This window comes from Aethina tumida, chromosome 2 (genome assembly GCF_024364675.1).
Source record: "Aethina tumida isolate Nest 87 chromosome 2, icAetTumi1.1, whole genome shotgun sequence".
NCBI classification, from domain to species: Eukaryota; Metazoa; Arthropoda; class Insecta; order Coleoptera; family Nitidulidae; genus Aethina; species Aethina tumida.
The window spans coordinates 23,476,821-23,502,014 of NC_065436.1; the positions used below are offsets into that span (position 1 = coordinate 23,476,821).

General features: G+C 25.2%; 2 protein-coding genes across 3 annotated transcripts; both read left to right on the plus strand.

Moving 5' to 3' along the window:
- Positions 1-4,482: 4,482 nt before the first annotated feature.
- On the plus strand, positions 4,483-8,973 carry LOC109600015 (proton-coupled amino acid transporter-like protein CG1139). The gene is made up of 7 exons (XM_049962960.1): positions 4,483-4,529; positions 5,550-5,693; positions 7,369-7,641; positions 7,698-8,055; positions 8,121-8,317; positions 8,371-8,546; positions 8,604-8,973. Exons 1-7 carry the CDS (start codon positions 4,483-4,485, stop codon positions 8,849-8,851), a joined length of 1,443 nt encoding a protein of 480 aa, XP_049818917.1. The 3' UTR covers positions 8,852-8,973.
- Positions 8,974-10,553: 1,580 nt separating this feature from the next.
- On the plus strand, positions 10,554-24,363 carry LOC109600020 (proton-coupled amino acid transporter-like protein CG1139). 2 transcript variants are annotated; one of them, XM_020016079.2, is made up of 9 exons: positions 10,554-10,749; positions 18,785-18,934; positions 21,948-22,019; positions 22,075-22,225; positions 22,283-22,404; positions 22,546-22,906; positions 23,037-23,215; positions 23,343-23,518; positions 23,576-24,363. In XM_020016079.2, the coding sequence occupies exons 2-9, from the start codon at positions 18,891-18,893 to the stop codon at positions 23,827-23,829; spliced, it is 1,359 nt and encodes a 452-aa protein (XP_019871638.1). In that variant the 5' UTR covers positions 10,554-10,749; positions 18,785-18,890; the 3' UTR covers positions 23,830-24,363. The 2 variants fall into 2 exon arrangements, with proteins under 2 accessions (XP_019871638.1, XP_019871637.1); XM_020016078.2 differs by lacking the exon at positions 10,554-10,749 and adding an exon at positions 16,349-16,552.
- Positions 24,364-25,194: the final 831 nt, after the last annotated feature.

The window sequence follows — 25,194 nt, forward strand, 5'->3', positions numbered from 1 at the left end:
TAGGATATTGTAATACTCCAATAATAAAAAGAATCCAAATAATATTTTACAAAAGGTTCTCCTGAATCCCGAGTTAAAATAACACAATTCATTGAACGGAAACACCACCAAAATTATCGAAAACTAGAGAAAACATCTATGAATAATAAAGACGTTAAATAACTTAATTAGTGATTTATTCACATACAATTTAAATTATATATAGCAGCACATAAATTAATCAAAATTAATTAATTGTTTAAATATAATATTAGTTATAATGAAACAAATACACGAATTGCATACCTCAACATATGATAAAAATATTAATGACCTATTTTATTTGTTTATATTTAATTTGAACTATTTTAATAAAAATGACAATTTAAAATATAAACTTAAATTTAAGTGTACGTTCATTAGGCAACAATAATTTAAAATTTGTGTATATATAAAAATTAATTTCTAAACAAATCTAATAATTAATAATAATTTAATCTAATTAAAACACATACCCATAATTTATGTTAAAATTTAATATTAATATAAATGACATTAATACATATTTGAATATTAAACGAATTTAAAAATGAAAAAAAAAATAATCGTCACTGCAAACCTTATTGAAATGATTCTCAAACAACAAAAATCGAAAATTTTCCCCTTCCCTTCTCTAAAACTGCGATTCTTAGAAATAATAATTGAACGTGGGAGCCACACAAATTTACACAGCTTACTTTGATGGCGCATCCACCGATCGCCATTTTCGTCCTTCTCCACCACTCATGAATATGTATTTCTTTATTTTTCTCTCTTACGGGTATAAATGCAAAATTAGGAATTTGATTCTATTAAAATAAATTTCGTACATGCACAAACGCATGGCCTGTTCTAAGTATATATTAAAAGAAAAAAAAATATTTCAATTAACAATTTTTATTTTAATTATTGGATTAGATGATATGTTGATACAAATAAATAACTGTTATTTAGTACAATGGTAATAATATCGATCCACGAAACCAAAATTAATTGCTAAACAAATCAAATAAATAATCTTAATGTAACATACCCAAAATTTATTCAAATTTTCATAAAATCCTGCCTCAAAATAACACAATTCAATTAAAGGAAACCTAGAATACCATGATACTCATATTCATCAAAATTAATTCATTAAAAATATTCCTATAAATTGTCGAAAAAAAACAAGAAAAAATGACATATAGGTGTTTAGTAATTTGATAATTTGTAATTTATTCACATGTAATTTGAATTATATCAATCAGACCTATATATTAATAAAAACTACATTATAAAATGTTAAATTACATTTAAGCACATTAATTAGTTTAAATTAATTAATTAATTATTTAAATATATTATTATTAGTTATAATAACACAAATATAAGAAATACATACTTAAATAAAAATTTTAATTGCCACTATGTATCCTATTCAAATGCTTCTCAGACATCAAAAATCGCAATAACAGTTGAAAGTGTCAGCTACAAAAATATGCACAGCTTACTAAATCGGCGCATCCACCACACGCTATTTTCGTTCCTCTCGCACACTCATGAATATATATTTCTTTCTCTGCCACTCTTACGGAGACAAAGTATATATTTTCAATTTAATTATTTTTCTTTAATTTATTGAAATCATATTTAAATAGTAAAAGAGAATAATAGTAACAAAATGAAATTAATTTCTTTTAATTTCTTAAATTTAATTAAAATTATCCTAAACAGGAAGTAATTATTATCCTAAGTAGCAACAAAACTTACTCAAAATTACCTTTTAAATTATGAAATTACATTTAAATAATTACATTCATTAGACCAAATTAATATTAAATTTGTTGTCTAAATATTTTATTATTTAATTAGTTTTTAATCAGTATTTAGTGCAAATTATGTTAGAATAATTATTATAAAATAATAATAAAACCCAATAGTTTGTTTCTGATTAATTATTGGCCTATTAAGATATTTAAAAATTTATTTATAATCTGTAAATAACAAGTATTCATTTCAACATTAGGATTAATTTTATATGATTGTTTTTGTAATTTATTTTTGCTCTTTTCCTATCTCGAGTTATGTTAGAGATACCATAATTTTTCGTGAGAAGTTTCTCTCATAAAGCTTAACCAAATACATAAATAAAAATTGTAAGAATATCATTTATTATTTATAATTTAACAGTTGTTTTAATGGTTAAAAAAATATCCGTGAATAGAAAATAAATTTTTGGTGGGCTTTTATTTTACATTTATCTAAGTAGCATACTTTAGTACCACTCCACATAATTTATCACGATGGTATACTCCAATTTACATTTTAATGTTTGAATAAATTATTTAATTAGATAAAATAATTAATAATAATCAATTTTAATTGATTTTATTAATCTATGTAATAAGTACTAAAATGAGTTAGTACTTCATAGTATTCGTCATAGTTCATGGCAAATTGCATTGAAATTGATTTACCTTGATTGATAATATTCAAGTGTCTATGGCATTCAATATACAAGGACACTATAACAAATTTGAAGCAATTTAATTGCTATTTCTTGCAATTGTTCTAATCATAACAAATATAATTCACAAATAAATACTAAATATAAATTTATATCTGAATATCAATGTTCTATGGTAACAAAGCTAATAATCCAAAAATTAAAGAATGGAAAAATTTAAGCTTAAATTATGTAGCATACTAGTTCTATTAAAATTTCAAGAAACTATATATTCAAATGAAAAGGTAGTCAATATTAACAACTTAAATATTTTGAGAATTGTTTAAAAACAAGCATGGAATTCTATACATTGCCAAGTATTTTTTTTTGTAACCTGTCAAAGTTGTTCGACGTAAGATTAATCGGAATTAATTAATTAGAAATTTGATTAAAATTATATTTTAAAATATTTGAAACATATTTATAAATTTACTACTTAATTTTTATTAAAATAAAATATAATTAAATAAATAAAATAAATTATTATTTAATTCAAACAATTATATTTTATAACAAAATATATTTTTTAGAACTTTAATTGGTGAGAATATTTTATTATCAAATTTACTATTTAATCTCCTTTAATATATTATTTTTTATTGTATCCACAAAGATAACTAAAATATTCTATACTAAAACTGTAAGTCTTGTCTTCCATAAAAATATCATAAATAAGCACAAAATATATTAAATATTATATTACAGAATTAATATTAATCTGCTGAGATGCTATTAAATGTAATTAAATTTAATATAGTAATAGCAATATAGAACAACATGTGTAAACTTATTGTATATTGTATTACGAATAAGTTGGCACGAAGTATTGTTACAAAAGTTATCAAAGTTGTTTGTTTATTGTAAGTAGTTTTTGTCTCAAAGTGACGCATATTATAAAAATTTATTTTTTTAAAAGAATAACATCAAACTGCATCTAATATTTTAGATTTTAATTAACGTTTAACGTTTAAGGAATTCGCTAAATCATCTTATAAACAATTCGCTAAATCAATAATGTACTTGAGTTAATTATTTAAAAATGTTGCCCACTCTCAAGGATTTTATCATTAATTAATTGAATTATTGGTCATAAGTCATTTACATTTCGTACCATAATGATATTTTGATTTAGTCATATAAATACTAAAAAATGGCAAACCCAAATAAATTAATTACTTAGATTGAAAATATACGTATCATAAATACAATATTTTTAGTTATAATATATATATTGTAATAAGAATCACGTAATTATTTTTTGATTTATTAAATAGATATTAAAATTTGTCAAAATTTTTTAAAATTCATAAATATGAAATGTATTTTTTTTTTCAATTAAAGCATTACATATTTCTACCGCACATTAACTAATATATTTTAAAGTCACAATCATGTTATATTTATATTTATTTAAATTGTTATTATTAATAAATTAACAAATTCTTTAATTATCCATTTTATATTTTTAAAGTCAGAATTCTGACAAAAAATATTCAACAATGACGCATATTTTGTAAAGGTAAACTTTTAGATGATTGTCACAATTAATAAATTCTAATAACTGCATGTAACTTTAATATTGTTCAATAAGTTGTGACGGGGGAAATATTGTTAATCATCACCTTCATATGGTAAGTATATTTTCAAGTAACAAACAACGTTTGTAGTAAACCGCGTGGAACATCTTGAATGAACGATCACGTGTGAAAATATTCGCATATATATATAGTGTGATAGGAAAAGTTAGAGATACACAAAGTTTACGAGCACACACGGCTTTCGGGCGCGACGCACAATTCGCTATTGATGAATAATTTAATTATAATAATAATTTTTTTAAGTGGACACTATTTCGTTTCTAAGTCAATTTATTTTAGTAGAAGATAATAACAGGTTTGTGTAAGCGGTGGTGCAGTTTACATGTGCGAATTTTGTGGTGGTATTTTATTTATTTTTTTGTCTGTGTGTGCCTAAAAATGGATGGGAAAAAAAATTCCGTTAATGGGGATCAGAATAAATATTAGTAAGTTCATTTAGAAGTGTGTTTTATTAGCAACAATATTTTCCACTTTGTATTATGAATGTACCAACCAAAAAATAAGAACCAATTTTTATTTACTATTATATTGCCTATAAGGGTAATTGAACGGGATAATTATTTTAAAATTACTACATTGGTAGTAAATTATTCGCGCCTTCACCATGTTTGTTTATTACAAGTAAAACATAGGTTTAGTAAGGTTTTTGATGAGAAAAACCACTATTGGAACGAAAGTATGGATTGATCATCCTATTAATGATATTGTTGGAAAATTTACGTTACTATTATTAAAACTGAAATTGGGTCGACGCGAACCGAAATAATCAGTGGTCTCCAGGGACCTGATAAATAAATATTATTTAATTTTGCACCTTGTAACCTGTTTAGAGAAATACATACATACATAATAAGTGGTTAATTGTAACTGAATTAATATTAATGCTGCGTTAATATGCCCAACAGTGTCAAACTCAAGTTCGACCACCAATTTCGTAATTTTTAATGTTCATACTAATATACCGGCCACAATTAAATATTTGCATATATTACATTAAGATATTTATTTATTTTCTTTTGTCAAGTCATTGATTGCTGATAAAAATTAAAGTTTACTCAAAGATTTATTTGTTTAAATTAAATGTAGAATATTTATTTATAAAGTTACCTAAGATGTGGAATGGGATAACAATTCTAGGTCCTATATTACTTTTAATTATCATTTTAAAACGGCAATAGTTTTTAATTGACCATTACGTTTGCGATATATCCTGTTTTATGAATCATAAGAAAAATTCTATGTTATGTTATGAGAAAGAAGTTAGCTTTAAATTAAGCCTTTAAGCACCTATAAATTCTACCTTATACGCAACTAAATTATCATTTTGCTTTGGAATATTAAAAAATTATTTTCCCCCAAAAAAGCTGCTTTCAGAATTCAGTAGTTGGTTGGACTACTGGTTTCAGTCAATCTGAGTGAACCATTGATAAGGATTTTTGTTGCAGTTTCACTCCAACATTTGAGTCTCAAGAAATCTTGACACACAAAAACAATGATAGTACGATACAAGTGAAGGATTTAAAAACAACCACTGATCAAACTCCTGATTACGATCCTTATGATTTTAAAACAGTTACTCATCCCACAACGTAAGTATAAGCAATTATTGGTTTTTGATGTTAGTCTTTGTCAACAATGATGGAATATGAATAAATTAGTTTATATATTTTTAATCTGATTTTAATCAATGGAAGATCGATATGTTACAATTACGTATTACTTAGCTTAGGTAGGAAAATTTTGATAGCATATTACAATAACGATAATATCAAATAAACAATCATTAATCTAATTGATCTAATTTCTTTTTAGTAACAAATTGATATTGAAACCTATTTAATTAATTAGATAAAATATATATATTTTAAATCATTAAATTTTTAATCATACCTAAATATTATTGTCATTAATTACATTAATATTAAAATAATAAAAAATATTTTTCTTATTTTTTCATCCGTTTTTCCAAGATGTAATATAATGTAATATATATAATATTTTGTGGAGTGTGGAGAAAGATACCCTTACAATACAAATAACATTAATATTTATACTTAAACATTTGATCATATATAATCTGAAAATATTTGTTGAAATGTTGAATATAACAATAATCTTCAAAAAAAAAACAACATATCCTTTTGTATTAATAATCTCAGAATATTGCTTTACCATCAATCAATAATTTAAAGTTATTTAATTTAATCTTCCAAATGGGTATAATCTACAATAATTTTTATATAAAAAAAGATTTAAATTTATTTTTCTAATCAATTAAACAATCGAATAAAATATTAGAAAAATAAAAATATATGAGATTATCAAACAATGAATTCATTAACTCTCATAATTAGTTGCTGAGTACCCACATCAAAAGTTTAATTTTATTTATATTTATGATGTTGGAATTATTTGGTTGAATGATATATAAAACAATATTTACGGCATTTATAGCGTTATTCATTGTCTATATTTCATTAAGATCGTCATTAAAAAGTCATAAATATTAAAGTTATGAAGTTGTTTCTATCTTAAATGGACAATACTATATATATAAATTTTTAAAGCACAAAATATATGTATAAATTCTTAATTAATCTTAATTAGGCAACCACTGTTACAATCCATTACCACTTTATAATGGATTACTTGTTAGAGAATCTGTTCATTTTAATATAATTACTAATCTAATTAATTTTGTATAGGATTAAATATTTAAAACAATAATTTTGTATTTTATAAACAATATTCTGATCTCACTAATAATAATTTTATATTGTTATAAATTTAATTCAAATTAGAATAATGTATAGGTATTATAAGAATTATTGTTTGAAAATATGCCAAGGAAAGAGTTTATTGTTAATTTTTAACTGGAAACACGTGATGTGCTCACATTTATCCAATCATTATTACTAAGTAGTTATTGTTAACTAATCAGTTAGTCTATGATCATTATCATTAAATTTGATTTAATTAAATTTATAAGATTATTATTTTTGTAGAATAGTGTTACGCTAATATAAAATAAGGCTGAACTTTATTAGATTCCGTCGCACCGTTTGATAACTTTTTTATTATCGTCTATTTTACCTTTAAATAATATTGAAACCAAAAGATCAATCTTTTCGAAACTATAAATAAAAAAAAAACAATGAATTATATTAAAAAAATATTTAAGAGATGTATCAAAATTAACACATATATAATTATCATATTATAAATTACTCTGTAAAGTACTAAGTTACTATATTTTTTTTTCAGAAATGTCGAGACATTATTACATATGCTTAAGGGCAGTTTCGGAATTGGCGTATTGGCAATGCCAATGGCCTTTCTACATTCGGGGTGGCTGTTGGGAATCATAGGCACGGCAGTCATAGGATTAATTTCTACGCATTGTGTACATTTATTATTAAATGCAGAGTACACACTTTGTAAAAGACAGAAAGTTCCCAGTCTAACGTATCCATTGACAGCGAAGTTCGCATTCTTGGATGGACCGCGATTCTTCCAAAAACTGGCTCCTTTTGCGGGGTAAGAATCTGCATTCATATTGATTAATCGAGGTTTTTAATTGAGTGAACTTTTAGACCTGCTGTAAATATATTCTTATTTGTAAACCAACTGGGTACCTGTTGTGCCTATACTGTGTTCATAGCAGCCAACATTAAAGCAGTATGTGATGCCCACTTTACGGAATTGGATGAGAGAATATATATGTTAATATTCTTATTACCACTTATACTGATAAACTGCTTAAGGAATTTGAAATATTTAGCTCCGGTTATGACCATTGCCAATGTTATGACATTTGCTAGTTTCGGAATCATACTGTATTACTTGTTTACTGAAGATATGGATCTGTCTAAAAGAAAGGCGTTCGCAAAGGTTGCTGATCTTCCACTTTACCTTGGAACAGTATTATTTTCTTTGGAAGTGGTTGGAGTGGTAAGTTTCAATTTGTATTTTCGAAACAGAATAGTAAATTACTAACAGATCCTATTACTTATCAGATAATGCCAATTAAGAATGAAATGAAAACACCAAAATACTTTGGAAGCTGGTGCGGGGTGCTGAATATTTCCATGAGCTGCGTAGTAACTATGTACATACTTCTGGGATTCTTCGGTTACCTTGCTTACGGTGACGGTACACTAGGATCCATTACCCTCAACATTGGCCAAAATTACGAGGACGAAAAAATGAGAATGTGAGTAAAATTACTAGAGTAACTGTGCAAAAATTAACCAAGTAAATACCCAGACCTGCCGATGCGGCAAAAGTAATGTTGTCCTTGGCAATATTCTTCTCGCACGCCCTCCAAATGTACGTCGCTATCGACATCACCTGGACGCAGTATTTGGCCGCCAAATTCCAGAAAAGTTCCTTCCAAACTTATTACGAATACGTGGTCAGAGTCTTTTTGGTTCTAGTCACTTGTAAGTGTTGATGTGAATTGATGTGAAGACAGAATAATTTATTGTGTTCCATTTCAGTTGCCCTGGCTGTTGCGATACCTGAACTCGATTTGTTCATTTCTTTGTTCGGATCTTTGTGCCTGTCCTCATTGGGAATCACTTTTCCGAGCATCATCGACTTGTGTACAAACTGGGACAGTTTGCATGGATTGAGGGGCAGTATTATTATAGGAAAAAATATATTCCTAATAATTTTTTCAGTATTCGGTTTAGTTATTGGCACGTATACCAGTTTAGATAAAATTATTGAACGATTCTCGGAGTAAACCTTAACCAAAACTGAAATGCCATAAACAACAATGTGATTTTACTTATAGAGATAGTATAATATAATTGTATATTATTTGTTATTGTTGAATAATTTGTGAGATAAGCAAATTGTTGCTGAATGATAATGTCTTGTTGAAATTGACAATTGACGTATAATAAGAACCATATTGGTCATACTATAATTATTCCTTTCTTATTTTAACTTATACATACATATTTATTTATTTCTATTATCTAATTAAAATTGAAACATACATATATTGTATACTTTATATCTTAACAATTATTCACAAAAGACAACTTTTATTTATGAAAAATAAGGGTTACTGTAAATTTATTATAATTTTCAGTGTGTTGAAAATTATGTTTTATGGTCTGTTATCTTAGAACCAATAATAATATATTTATAAATTCATATATTTTGTGAAAAAACTTTTTAATTCTAAATAAAAAACTATGACATTAAAGATTTTTGTTTTAGTTAATTTATAATTTCTAAATGTAAATTTAATTAAATATTGAGATACTATGAAAAATTTATTGTAATTTAATCAATTTATATATAAGATGTATTCTGGTCTAGAAATTTGAAACTCGATTTTTTTTCTTTCATATTATTAAAGCTTAATCATTTAAAAATATGTCCTCAAGAGAATTTTTCAAAATTCAAATAATTTTCAGATTCCTTTACTGCACTAACTCAATGTAACACCAATTTTCAATCTTTACTATTTTTAAAAAATTCGAAGTGCTAAAAAAAATTGTACAAAAGTGTTTCAGGCAGCCGCAATTTAGTAAAAAAAAATTTTTTTCAACATATTTTTACGAGAGTTACAACCGTGGCAGTCTTTGCACGTCATTTTTGGCACCCCCACTATGTTAGCCTATAATTTTTTCATTTTTTAATTTTTTTTGCAATGTATTGTTTAAATATTAATAAAATAATGGGTAGTAAAAAAATTGTTTGTCTTTTTATTATTGCACTTGAAAAAGTACCTACAATTTAGGCCTCTAGACCAGAATATCCCTTAAATTGAGTTGTAATATTATAAATTACATATCAAATTTAAGTAGCAAGGTTAGACCAAAATAAATATATACAATGTATATCATATATATTTTTGGAATTTAAATTTGAGGGACTACAATTAATTCAAATAACTTATTTAGGTTTTTTCATTATTGAGCATGTTCTAACTGTTCCTAAATTTAGAAACACCTTGTATAATTTAATAATATATAAACAAATTTCAAACCTTATTGGACCGTAATGTTTTTATTTTACAATTAGTTGATAAATATTGCATCGATGTATAAACTTCGTTCGTAAGTGAAGCGATATACTTTTATTAACAGTGAGTTAAGTTAGTCATAGTGTAGTGCATAAATTGTAAGTTAATAATTTTTTCTTTTATATTCCACTACCAAAATATATGTAATTTTTCAACAAATTCGAATAAGTAATTTTACTAATTAAAAATCAATTTAATAAATAAATAAGAAAGAATTCATTAATATTTAATAAAATATATTTTATTTATTAAATGATCATGTTACATTATAAATAACCAATCTGCAAACGTTGCGTATTCAATAACAAATTTAAACTAATTACTAACTGTAAGCAGATAATCGAAATTAATTATTCATCTTACATTTTTTCCTATTGACATATTTTTTATACCACTTGCGTGTGCAACACAGTCTGTAAGCAGTCGTCTAAGGGCTTAAGAGATGGCGTACGCATTCGTCGGCGTCGCGATGGCTCATTTGGCTTTAAAAATGGCGACGTCGCTCCGACGTCTATTTTCGGAGGTGTGTCGTTACGAAATAGACGCGGGCTTTCACATAACTAGCGTTCTCTATAGGTTAAAATGATCGTTGCACATTGTTGGTAAGTATTTTAATGAAACAAAGCCACGTAACAATTGGAAGTATTTATAGCATGTTAGAATCAATTGGTCACATTGGATAACCGAATTGATGTCGTGGGGGCATTTAGTTTGTTTACATGTGGTAGAATTTAGCTTGTTGTTAGCATTTTTTTTTTGTTACTAGCTAAATTTGCATTTGACGCAAAATTATTAGTGACGTAACGTTGTTGTTGTAATTAATTTAGATGCATGTGGATAGATCAGCGGACCATATGTTCCAACTTTTTTAATTTATTAAATTTATAAGGTACTTTATAAAATCAATAGATTATATATTTATTTTTTTGATACTCATGGACACTTTATTATTTTGTTTATTGTATAAATAAATAATAGATATGTGTTACTTTCAAAAGAAATTAGGAGTAGTCATCGGAACAGCTGTCACGACCTTTGAATACTTAATATGATTGTGTAATCAGAGGGTAGAGAGATTGATCCATGTAATGTGGGGTAAACAACCACGAAAGCAAAAATTATCTACGTGATTTATATTTAGTCTACCCTTTTAGCTTGCAAAAAAAGGAAATCAATATTTTTTTAATATAAAATTGGAAAGATGGTTTAAATACTAATAAAGTTAATAAAGAAAACATATTAGTTTTAATGCAAAATTAATTAATTTTGATTATATTACGTCAAGGTAAGTAGGTTACCTCAAGTTAGATTCGGTTACGTTTTGTTATATTTAAATTTACAATTTAAATAATTTTTGGAAAAATTGTCTACGATGTGTGTTGAATTTTGAAATAAAAAGAGAAATTAGCGTATTTAAATTTTTGATTAAATATACATTGAACGTGTTACTCATGTGTTTGGAACGTTCCTTCATTTGTACCGTCTCACCTCGAAAATATATTGATGTTATTGAAAGTTTTAGACGTGAAAATGTTGAAATAAAATTGATAAAACATAAGAATTTGTTGTTCATCAAAATCACTATTGCTTTATATATTGAACCTCAATTAAAATTAATTTTTTAACTAATTTATTTATTTACTTTTTTAAATATTAAATTATTTATGAAATGATGTTTCACTTTTAGGATCTATTTATTTTAATTATTACTTATAATTATTATTTATATTTATTATATATATATATTAATATATTTCACTGACGATAATTAATTGACGATATTTTAGACAAACTTTTTTCTTTGATCTAGATATTTCATGTCTAAATCAAAATTTATATTTAAAAAAAAATGATTAAATGCCCTAAACATAAAAATATTATCAATATATTTATATTTAATAAAAAGGATGGACTTACATTGAATTGTAATTATTAATTAAATAAACAATGTTCAAAAGTAAAAAAAAATATTAAAGCTAAAACAACAAACGTATTATCAACAAATATTGGATAATTATTAATAAGTATATTTAAAATTATTATTTTGGTTATTTTATTAAAAACTATATATTTTTATTTTATCAAATATTTAATAAACTTAACAAAATTTGATTTGCGTATTTTTTTTAAAGAGACTGTCAGACATTTTCGATAAATTTCATGTCCACATCTAAGTTTATTATTTTAAAATTTAATTAATTATTTTAAGCAACAAAATTATTCATTTTTCAATATTTTTTATATATAATGAAAAATGTGACTTTATGTTGAATTGGAATAAATTATTAAAAAAAAGTTGAAACAACTAAAATATTTTACACAAGATTCAATATTAATTTTAATATCGAATAATTATAAAAAATGTTTAATATATTCAAACTATTTTTTAGTTACTGTAGAAAGTCTTTGCGAAGTAAAAGGTATAAAATAAAAAATAATTTAAATAACTTATTTTTTTATTGATTTATACTTTGTTTAATAATTATTTAGTATATAATATTTCAAATGCTTGTGTATTTAGAACACAATGTTTTATTTGATTTCAATTTCTTTTTGACAAACTAGAGATGGGGACATTATATTTTAAACAAATTCTATTTCATTCCATATATAATTCTAATTTTATTTTGACAATTTAATTATCTTAAGCATAAAGTATTTTCAATAATTTTAAAATTTAATGGAAGTTTGAACCTATCTTGAATTGGATATTTATTTAATGTAATGTGTAAAACAAAAAAGGCAAAGTTGAAACAATTATTATTTCGCATAGGTTATTTTATATCGGACAGGAAGTATAAAAAATTATTGAAATAACTATTAATTTTTTAATTAACATAAATAAAAAAACATAAATTAATTTGGTGTCATACATATTCTTAATTATTTTCTGTTGGTCTTCAATGCCTCAACAATTTTAAATCAAAAGAAAAATATGTTTCATTAAATATTTTATCTTTGACATGATCCAGATGAATAATGACAAGTCTCATTCGAGACCATTCATACAGTATCCTCTATTATTGTGAGAATACAATAGAACTGTTGATTAATTCCGTGAACAAAAGGATAATATTTCAAGTATCTATTACTTGAATCGACCCAAATCTACTACATATTCCCCTAGGAACATTAGATGTTAGTGAATTTAAAAAATTCAATGAATACAAAAAGTAATACATAATATGGTTATTAAATGAATAGTTATGAAAAATTCTTAATTGATTTATATTTGTACAAACAATAATCTTGGCAAAAGCACACAAACTTTTCGACAGCACTTTAGTTAAATTGATTAACTGAATTTATACATAATCATTAATCATTTGCACACCATATAAATTCAATCAAATAAATTTGAACGCGCTTAAACCGTATATTTTTAGATATCCTCATTATCGTTCTATGTTTTAGACGGTTTATTTTCGTACAATTCCCTTTAGATTGTTGGTGGACTTTACTTTAGACTTTGCACATTGCTTAAAATATTGGAAAAGTGGTACAGTTTCGTCCGCGGCATAATCTCAAGTTTTAAATATTACTTCAGTCGAAATCATCACGTGTTTTTTTTTACACAGATTAGACCTTGCACTAATTGTTTATGTTTTGGTAATTTGATGTTATCGTTTAACACAAGCGAATCTTAATATTTATTATTTACCGGATCGAATTGTACAAATCTGTTATATGGGCGGAAATTCAACAATATTATAGAGTTGTAGAGAAGAATTTTATAATAGTCATGGTGATATTTTTAATCATTACACCCTTAAGACCTGTTGAAAATGTAGGTACTTACTTACATAATGTCAGTTGGCTTTGTAGTTTAGTTTATTTATATTTACATATGTATAAATAAATTCATGACATGATTAGCGTGGCAACAGCAAGTAGCTAAAAGCAATTGTTTTATAAATATATAACTTTGAATTATCCTTTTACCTGTAGTGGTTCTCAACTTTTTATTGATTTGGTCCAGTTGACTAATTCGAATCTCTTTCAAATGTTTCAAATAAATAATTTTATAAAAATACAATAATTTTTTGAGAATTAGTTTAAAAAAACCTTTATAATCAACTAGTTATGACCAAATCTTAAAAGTAGAATTAAAAATTTTTTACTTTAAAGTTGTACATTTAGAGAAAACTAATAAAAAGTTTAAAGTAAATTGATTATTAAACAATTTTGATAATAACAATTCTCTTTTTTTAATTTGTTACGTTTTATTTTAATCCACTCATACAAAGATAAATAAAAATTATTCAACATCTGCTCTTATAGAGTAAAAGCCTTATTCGAAATTTTAATTAGAAATGTAAATGAAACAATTAATTAGTACAAAATTCTGCCTTTATTAGCAGAAATTCTGCCTTTTTTAAGCAATATTTTGTTTAAATCTTGTTATAAATAAACACAGTTATAGCTGTTTAACTTTATTTTCTAAGGATCTTAATTTTCAAACTTCTACAGTTTTACAGTTGTGTTTTGAGGATTTATCTTTACAATAATAAAAAAATATATTTTAAAGAAAAGTTTGTTTTTTACCAGTTACCATCTATATCGTACGTTTTAATTACAAAAAAAAAATAAAACTTCAAGAGAACTTTTATTGTTGAAAATATTAAATGGAGTATACAATTTATTTTTTTAATTTTATCACAATAGTTTACTACAAAAAATGAATATATAAATAACAAAAAATTATGCTTTATAGAAGAAAGGCTTAAAGGAAATATTTAATTAGAAAAATAAATAATTAGAAAAAAAATAGAAAGATATAATAGTTTATTTCAATTTCTTTTAATCTTCAAAATTCTATAATACAATTTTAAAATTGTGTTTAGAGGATTTATTTTTAACATAAAAAAAATAATTTTTAAATAATTTTTTGTAGTAATTTAAAATAGTATTTCAAATATTTTAATTTGATAATTAATAATATAAAGTTAAATATTTAAATTGTTTATTTAATTATTAAAATTAATTATAAATTCAATTATTATTCAAGTTTTAAATGTGAAAGGTGTTTTTTTAATATTAATGGTAAAAAATCCGGATTATTATTGATCGTTTAAACCTTAAAAATCATTATTTTTCTAAAAATTGTCAAATACCTTTTTAAACCTTGTTATAAATAGCAGTTTAAATGAATAAGAAAAATTTATTGAAATTATATTAAATCAGAAAAATGATTTAGAAAAATTTTTAGTTATTATTTTCTATATTTACTTGTAGTTTATTTTCTAAACAACGAAATTTAAAATATATACAATATTTAGTATCATTTTTTATAAAAATTTCAAATAAATTTATAACACAGTAAATTTATTACTTACGAAATATTTTAATACGTTTTAAATTTATTTTAGTATTTAGTTCATAAAACACATAATTGTTGAAGTATATAAAATTATCTTATTAATATTATTTATTTACTTTTACAGTAAAAATTATTTTTTATTTAATAACTAACTAAAATTATAATATTATTGATAAGTATGCATGATTATATAAAAATATATGTACAGGATGGATGACTCATTTAACAGTTTGAAGCTCCCTTTCAGCGCCTAATGCGACATATGGCCTTACATTATGAACGTCGTTTCTATTGACTAAAGAAACTCGTCTTGATGGATAGCCAGCATATAAAATTCTATGCACCGTCCACCACTCACTTAATTGTTGATGAAATTCATACATGAAGCCCCTTTCTAACGATTGATTCATGGTAATTTAAGGACTGACTTATTTCCAAATAATTGACATCAACTTTAAAAGTTACCCCAAGTAAGCTTTATCGGAGCATTTGTTAATAAAATTAAGACAAAATTGCATGTTTAGCATTAAGTAAATGTTAAATATAAATTTTATAACAGGAACTGATTGCACTTATTTATTATTTTGAACATTATATTTTCACCTTCCCCGATAAACCACATTCTTAATTGTAATTAATCGCACCGAGATAAAGCATGTATAAATATTTTCAACTAACTCATCAACAAAATCGGTTGTTTGTACAGCCGAGAAATAATATAAAATATGGAATTATTCAGGACACCTTTGACCCTCCCCTATGTTACGAAGCGTTCTCACAATCGGTCTGGGGCCTGCATCCGTTCGTACATACCAAAGTGTGTAACGAGACGAGAGGAAAAAAAAAGCGGAGCTGCACGCTCCGTATGTACATCTTCGTGTCCGTATTATCGGACCGGGATAGTAAAAGACAGAAACAATATATATTAATTAAACTCTATTTGAATGTGAAGTTTATCTGCCAACAAACCATCAGTCCGTCAGAGAAGCGCGATCATTTGACATCCTCGCTCTCGTTACGTAGTAGTGTTTAGTTGCATAAGTTTATCCCAAGCTTTTTGTGTACGTTATCAGCTCTCATCTCTGGTAATGTATCAATTTAAGTTAATTGAGGTGATTTATTTAATCCAACTCGTAGATTTAAATTGGCGTGTGGACGTATTCCAGTTAAAATAGGGCGCGTACGGATTAAAGAAAATTGTGTTATATTATTAATATTAACGAATAATTTTAATTATATAAATATGTAAGTGTTAAGGATTTAAATAGTAATTTCAATTCAATTAAATAACTATTTTCATTCAAAGACAAAAAATCATGTTGGTTATATTTTTAAAATAAATATCAATCTCATTCATAATTTAAGTGTATTTGGATAAATATAAAAATGTAAAAAATTTAAGTAATAATCTAATTTAATAATAATAATAATTCAAAAAGAATAATATATACAATAAATTTTATTTACAAAAAAGTTTTTAATACTTGCTTGTGTTATATTTTACATTACTTTTACTTATTTAATTTAATTAAGCTCTTAAGCTTAAATTTGTTTAAATTTTTTTTTATATTTTAATTTAATTTAATAATTTTCAAAATTTTAAAGTAAAATAAAAAATTCAACAAAATTTAAATTATTAAATATCGCAAAGGTTTATTATAAATATAAACCTAATAAACAAGAAAAATATATTATTTTATTATTTAATTTTAATTTAATTAAAAATAAATTAAATAATGTGAAATGTTTTGTTTCAACAGTAATACTTAATATTAATTGGTAAAAAAAATTAAACTATTGGAAATAAAAATAGTTAAATGATAAAACTTTATTCAAGCAATTTAAATATAAAGTAAAATATTTTTTTAAATAAATTACTTTGAAAACAATTTTAATGATTAAAAGTAATATGGTCTTTAAATACTTTTACATATTATTTTATATATTTATTTATAAACAAGTCAATTTTTTACATTAAAATTATAAATTATTTTTATTATAAATTATTTGCTGAGAATTTTAGGTAAAAAGTGATTTTTTCCAAAAATTTATAAAATTCTGATAAATATTTAATATTTTCACAAGGCTTAAAATTTCCATGGTTATTTTTAATAAATTTTAAAAATTTTTAGTACTGAAAAATTTGGTTAATTTACCCTTAAAAATGGTAAAATTTATTAGAAATTTTCATATTTTGATTAAATTTTAATTTAAATTTTTCATGATTGTTACATTGAAATTGTAAAATTTTGTTAAAAATTTTCTGAAAAAAGTGATTTTTCCTTAAAAAGCATAAAAATTTTGTTTATTTTTACAAATTTTAAAATTTCCATAGATATTTAAATTTAAAAATGTCATACACTTCAAAATTTGGTGAATTTATTCTTAAAAATAGTCAATTTTTTGGAAGTTTTCATATTCTGTTTAAATATTTCAAATTTTCACTTTCTGTAAAATGTGATTTTTGCATAAACCCATAAAAATTTTGAAAATATTCAATATTTTTAGAAAATTTAAAGGATCCGTTTATATTTTTGAAAAATTTAAAAATATTTCATTCCAATGATTTTTATTTTTCAAGAAATATTAAATATCCTTCCTAATTTTAATAAATTTGTACAATTTGTATGTGTAAAAGATTTAAATAAAAATTTAGTCTAAAAGAGTATTTTCACTGATAAACAAATAATCTGCACTGTATGTTTTAATTAAAAAATAGAATTTTAATAACTGAATATATTAAAATGAAAATTAGTGCTGAAAATGCTTTTTAAGGATTTTTCTAGGTAAGAACATCTAATATTTATTGACTATTTTTATAGAAAGTAAACATATAGTTTCACAGAATTGAAATTAATTTATAAATACACAATAACATTTTAATTGTTAAATATCAATACATACAATGACAAAGGGGACATATTAATATTTATATCAATAATTCTTAATTAATCTAATGGTTTTATGTCCATTGAGAAATCATTTTAATATATATACTTAATATTTAAAAAAGTAGTATAACAATAATTAATCTATTAAAAAATAAATAATCACTAAATTAATTTTTATTCATAAAATTTGTTGCTCACAAATCCATTGATGAACATCTCTTTAACCTTTAAAAATAAAAGTTCAGCAAACCGTAACTTCATTTGAAAAAAAACACATTTATTAATATCCCAATGGCAAAAGCACGTGAAACATTGTGAAACAACAACGGACGCGTCAGGGAACAAAAAAATAATCGCGAAAACCTGAACTTTGGCAGAAACTCCAAAAATCAACGACCCAAATTACACACTCAAATGTTTTTCTAGATGACGACCGAGAAAATGCAGGCAGTCTGAATGTTGGCAGTGGTCAAGTGGAAGCAGTTATCGGATTGGTTGCATATACGGTGAAAACGTGCGAAAACCAGCCAAGATGCCGATGGAAATGGTGAAAATGGAGCCCGTCGGGGCGGACAAGTAAGTTATTTTTCAACCATTGTGATTGCGTCTCAACGTCAAATGATTAATTCGCTACATTTGCACAGCTTCACTTTTTCTCATTTGCAGCCTGGTCCAGTTTGTTTTGTAACACTTTGTTTTTGTAGCGCATTCAACAATTTACAAGCAGAATTTTAAAATATGACGGCCTTAAATATTTCCTAAAATTAAATGAAAACTGAATATTTGTAACTGAATAATGAATTTTTTTATAAATATCTTATTGTTGGGTTTATTAAATATTAATTTAATTATTTAATAAATTAAAAAAATAATAATTACACTTTTCCAAATAATGTTTTAAATATTAACAAATTAATTTCAATTTCATAAAATTCAACAACATATGAGACATTAAACTTATGATTACTTAATTCATAATTTCTTAATATTAAGTTTGACTTTAAGGGTCATAAATTTCAAGGTAATATAGATTTTAAAATTATGATACGTTTATTTAGATATTTCCTAATGTATTATTTTAATTATAAAACGATAAGAACTGATATTATATTACTTGTAACAAACAAAAACTTCTTGTTGCTACAAGTTTATTTCCACACACAAAATATGTTATAAATGTAAATAAATTTAGATTGATTTCTCATTTGAAATCGGTTGAAAACTTCATGCTAATCCCTTTTACGTAACAAAAGCTTTTTGTATAACGTAGGCACATATGTTAAACCACTTTTACACAATAAATTCGTAATCAATAACTAATTTGTTCCATTCAAACCCACATGCTATAGTAGAATTGACCGCATAATTTTTTGCACAACTGACAGCACAATGTCAATTTATTTGTATATTATTTATTAATTTTTAATTGATAAATTGGACCTAATTTGCATTATTTAGGATAATTTTGTTCATTATATATATATATATATATATATATATATATATATATATGTGATAATTTCTAATTACATGCCGCTTACGACGTCACCGACTATCGAGGCAGGAACATATGGAAGCTTAGACGGCGACAATTTAAGCAATCATAAGTAAGATAATACCAGCACATTGATAGACAAATTGCTACAAACATGACGTTTATTAATCGCGTGTTTGTTCTTGTTTTTGAAATACGAAGCAGATGAATTTACATACGACTAACGGTCGAGAAATTAGATTTCTCGAACTTGTTACACGAATGTCATGTTGAAGTAATAAAATTTTCATGGAGTTTATATTATTTAATTTTTTAACTATAATAATAAAACTATTATTATTAACACAATAATGAATTGTATTCTCAATAATTAGGAAATAAAAGAATAATCAGTTCACTTTGTTAACAACCCCTATTCTTGTTTATTGAACAATGAAATGTATATCTCAAAAATTTTAACAAAACGTTGATGTAAACTTTGAAAAATATCAATTTGATCTCTTGAATTTTATTAACAATTCAAATAATATTGTAATGATTAAAATTATCTTGTAGAAAAAATTTCACAGAGGTATAATATATAGTAAAGGTAGACACAAAACGATTGGATCCAATTTATATATATGCCAAAATATACCGCTTATCCATGAGATGAATTCAAAGTTTATTTAAAAAAACACATTTTTCTACGCTGTTTAGAAATATGAGAAACAAATTTAATTAAATCTGGCAATAATAAATTTTAGAAAATTACCCTATTTTAAGTAACAAAAGAAACCTTTTACGATATTGTAAAAGGGTTAAAACCACCTTCAATTCCACCGTGGTCTCCAGATATAAATCCTTTCGACTTCATCATCTGACTAACGTTAATAATAAATTGATAGAAGAGTATTCAAAATGCTGTAAACACGCTACGAAAAACATTCAACATAAACATTTTTTTGTGTAAGCCTTCCTCTTAAAAAATTCCATATTAGGACCCGTAAGAAAACTTAAAAGAAAATACGAGTGGGTGAGGCTGTAGGGTAATCTTATAAGGGGCACGTTCGTCAAATTTCTTTCATTTCTAAACAGCGTACAAAAATTACCTTTAAGTAAACTTTCAACTCATCGGCAAAGGGTAAATTTTGGTACACATTGTATATAAAATGGACCCAATCGACTATTTTGCTCTGCAATATGTGGTAATTCTGTTTTCTTGCAATTTTGGGACACTCTGTATATTGAGAAAATTGAGTAGGATGTTAATAAAAATAAAATAAGTTCTCCATTGAATTTCGTATCCTTCAAAAAAGAAATATTCCAAATTTGATAAAAATGTTTCGTTTATTGATAGGCTTAAGAATTTATTTATTATGATCAATCAAATAATGAAAGAGAGAGCCAAAATGACTAAGACATCTAATAATGACATAACGTTAGTTCTCATAAACAGCTTAATACTTAGTGCCAACAAGACCATTAATTGAATTTTCTCTGACATACAATATTCAGTAGTGACTCCATTCATCTGAATATATTTTAACAAGCACTAATTTGATTGTATAAACTAATACATTAATTTGATGTTCTCACATCTATACTTCAGTTGATCAGAAAAAATAAATTAATCAGAAAAATGTATTTTTTTCTATCACAGACATTAATATGCTATATTTTTTATAAAATTTAAATGAAATTCAATAGAAAACGATTTTCTTTTTTGATAAATTTAATTGTCTAAAAAAATTTTGCTCTGTGAGAGGATATATAAAACTATTTTTATGGCATGTATAAATTATTTAAATTTTGAGCAATTATTTTTAACAACCGAGTTATATGGTAAATAAAAAAATTACTGAGTTGTTACCGTTTTAAATGAGCCACATAGTTTACGTATATAAAATATTGCCAATTTATAAAGTAACATCAAAACAATTAATAAAACACTCAATGGACAAAAACATCTGGCTATTATTGGAATAATAAAGTATATAATGAAGTATGAATGGGGATAAATTTGTTCATAATTCCGTGCATACCAGAGTAAAAGTAGAGGTTGTGCAAACATTTGGCAATTGAATAAATCATAAACCACCGTGTTATTTTCAGAGAAAGAACAACCGCCAACGACACAGATGACTACGATCCTCATCTGCATAGGGACGTTGAAAATCCCACCACGTAAATAAATTGTTTCTTCACATTGATTTTATAAATATCAACCATTCAATTTTAGAAATACTGAAACACTCATACATTTGCTCAAAGGCTGTCTAGGAACGGGGATTTTAGCCATGCCAGAAGCTTTCAAGTACTCAGGGATGGGTTGCGGAATAGTCTCAACACTTATCATAGGGGCTCTTTGTGCATATTGCCTTACTGTCCTGGTAACACGACATTCTAACGTTGTAATTGTATGAATTGCATTAACTTTCGGTTTTCAGGTAAAATCTCAATATGTAATTTGTAAAAGAATCAAAGTCGGTCTTTTGACTTATCCAGAATCAATGAAAGTTGCTTGTGAAATCGGGCCACCGTGTTTAAATCGATTCGCTCCGATGGCCCCGTAAGTAGACATTTAAAAAGCTTGGTCACATTCGTATCACATTTAAACAAAATTACAAAACTGCATCCTTACAAACAAATGTAAATTATAACAACTGATTAAATTAATACATGCATAACTAAATGGCGGAATTTTTTTCAGGACGATAGTAAATGTATTTCTAATCATTTATCAGTTAGGAATATGTTGTGTCTATATAGTATTCGTTGGAGTGAATTTAAAGTCGGTCGCTGATGAATATATGGAAAACAAACTGCCCCTTCCAATTTTCATGATAGCAATTTTCGTACCATTTCTACTGATCATCTGTATCAGGAACCTAAAATTATTGGCACCATTTTCCGTTATTGCTAATATAATCACGTTTATTACATTTGGCGTCGTTTGCTACTATGTTTTCCAGAAGTTGCCAGACTTCAGTAAATATGAATCTTTTGGCACCTTACAAGAATACCCTCTTTATTTTGGTACTACCCTCTTTTCTCTTCAGGCAGTTGGAGTGGTAAGTTTCTTTATTGGTATAATATGCATTTGCAAAGTAGACTTTAATAATATAATTATTTATTTTCATTTTGTGTAACAGTATCAGTATTTAATATTCAGTTTGTATTAAAAACGTTCATTAATTTTAGGTAATTGCTCTTGAAAATAATATGGCTACACCAAAGAGCTTTTTAGGTCCATGCGGTGTGTTGAATGTAGGGATGTTTATTGTCACTCTTATTTATGTTGGAATGGGTATGATGGGCTACTGGCAATATGGAGCTGACATCCAACCTTCAATTACTCTCAATTTTCCTTCCAAAGATATGTAAGTTTTTTAGACTAAGCTTGGTAATTTGATGAATGTTAAAATATGTTCAAATCTTTGACAATTTTGAAGTCTTTTTTGAATAGTTTAAATGTGTAGGAAACTAAATACTTTTATTTTGTTGTAGATTGGCCCAATCAATTAGAATATTATATTCTATTGCCATTTACATTTCGTATGGTCTACAGGGCTTTGTTCCTGTTCAAATCTTATGGACCAATTATGTAGTACAATTGTTAGAAAACAGTCAACACAAGCTAAGATGGGAGTATTTTCTAAGATTCATGTGTGTAATTGTTACATGTGAGTATTATTGATTTACGTTTTCGGATTGAAATATAATTTGTTTTTTTTTTTCAGTCATTCTTGCCATGACGATTCCACTTTTGGGTTTGTTCATTTCGTTGGTGGGAGCCTTCTGTTTGTCCGCTTTGGGTATTGCCTTCCCGGCCATTATTGAATTGTGCGCTTATTGGCCCGACAATTTGGGCCCTGGAAGATACATTTTGTACAAAGATATCCTGCTTATTATCGTAGGAATCGTAGGATTGCTGGCTGGTAGCTACAGTTGCATATTTGCCATTGTTGTAGCTCTGGCGTCTGGCAAAACATAAAATTTCGCACAGCTCAAGTTGCTACTTATATAGATATTTATTTTTATAGAAATATCTATTGATTATTTAATAGAATATCTATATCACTTTCATACTATTATAACATGGCGCACTTTTGCTGGATGCTAAGTAAATAGGACTTGTGATATACATGGGTTAATACTTATTTACGATATGTAGTAAATTGTAGAATTGTACAAACTCGCGTATGTAAACTATTAATTTTAAAGGCACTTTTTTGTAATGAACTATATAATTTTTAGAAATTATTTATTGTTCAGACCTCTTTATTTAGATTTTGATAACGTACTAAAACAACTCATGCATTCATATACTCACTTACTTTTAAAAGACATATTACCGCTATTTATTTGTACTCAAAACAAGTGTAAATTATGGCTAATATTGCTAATAAGATTTATTTATTTGTTAAGCGAATTTAAACTTGTTGCGAAATTTAGTAAATACAACAAATCGATATGTTAATGAAAATTTTGTATAACTGATAGTATGATTAAAGTTTTGTTTTTTTTTTTTGTATTTTTTTGTATTATTGGGTACGTTTTAACAAGCCACAGTTTCTTGAAGTAAATGGTGTTCTAGATTCTAGAGTACTAGAGTTCTAGAGTACATTTTGTTCTAAATTGTGAGAGGAATATGAAAGGCTTAATAAGGGCTGTATTTTCTGAGAACTTACATTTTTAAATTATAACACTTTTTATACCCTTTCTTATTATTTTCTTTCACTGTATTCACACATTTTTTGGGTTAAGCGCTTTTTTCAAAAATTGTTGAGTTGAGAAGTCAGCATAAAGCGACTGAAGCAACTTACAATATGTTTTGAAGAAAATGTTCAAGATGATGAATAAAGACTTGCACTAATTAAAAAATTAAGCAATACCTCGTATAAATTCTTCAGACACCTTCATCAAGAAGGGATAAATGGATTCCACAAAAATTAAGTGAGGTTTTATTTAAAGTGAGTTGAGTATGATAATCCTCATCAATATGGTCAATGGGGTTTGGGCTGGTAAACCAAGTTCAAAAATTTACTCAAAGCTTAATTCCTTCAGTCGATAGAAAAGGCATTCTGCTTCTTTATAATAACATAATACCACATGTCACATTAGAGACAAAGCTTCAAAATGTTAAATGGCTAAAGTTTTATCTCATCCATCATATTTCTCCATTTAACTTATTTATTTTTGTAATTTTTTACATAATAAACGACTTAAGTCTGAAGTAGTCGACAAAACTTGAGGTTGATCTTTTCTTTAGTTTCAAGAATCCTTCAGCTTCTCGTGGTTTGCACAATAAAATAAATATATAAATAAAAAATTCATATAATAATGGTTACTTCAAATG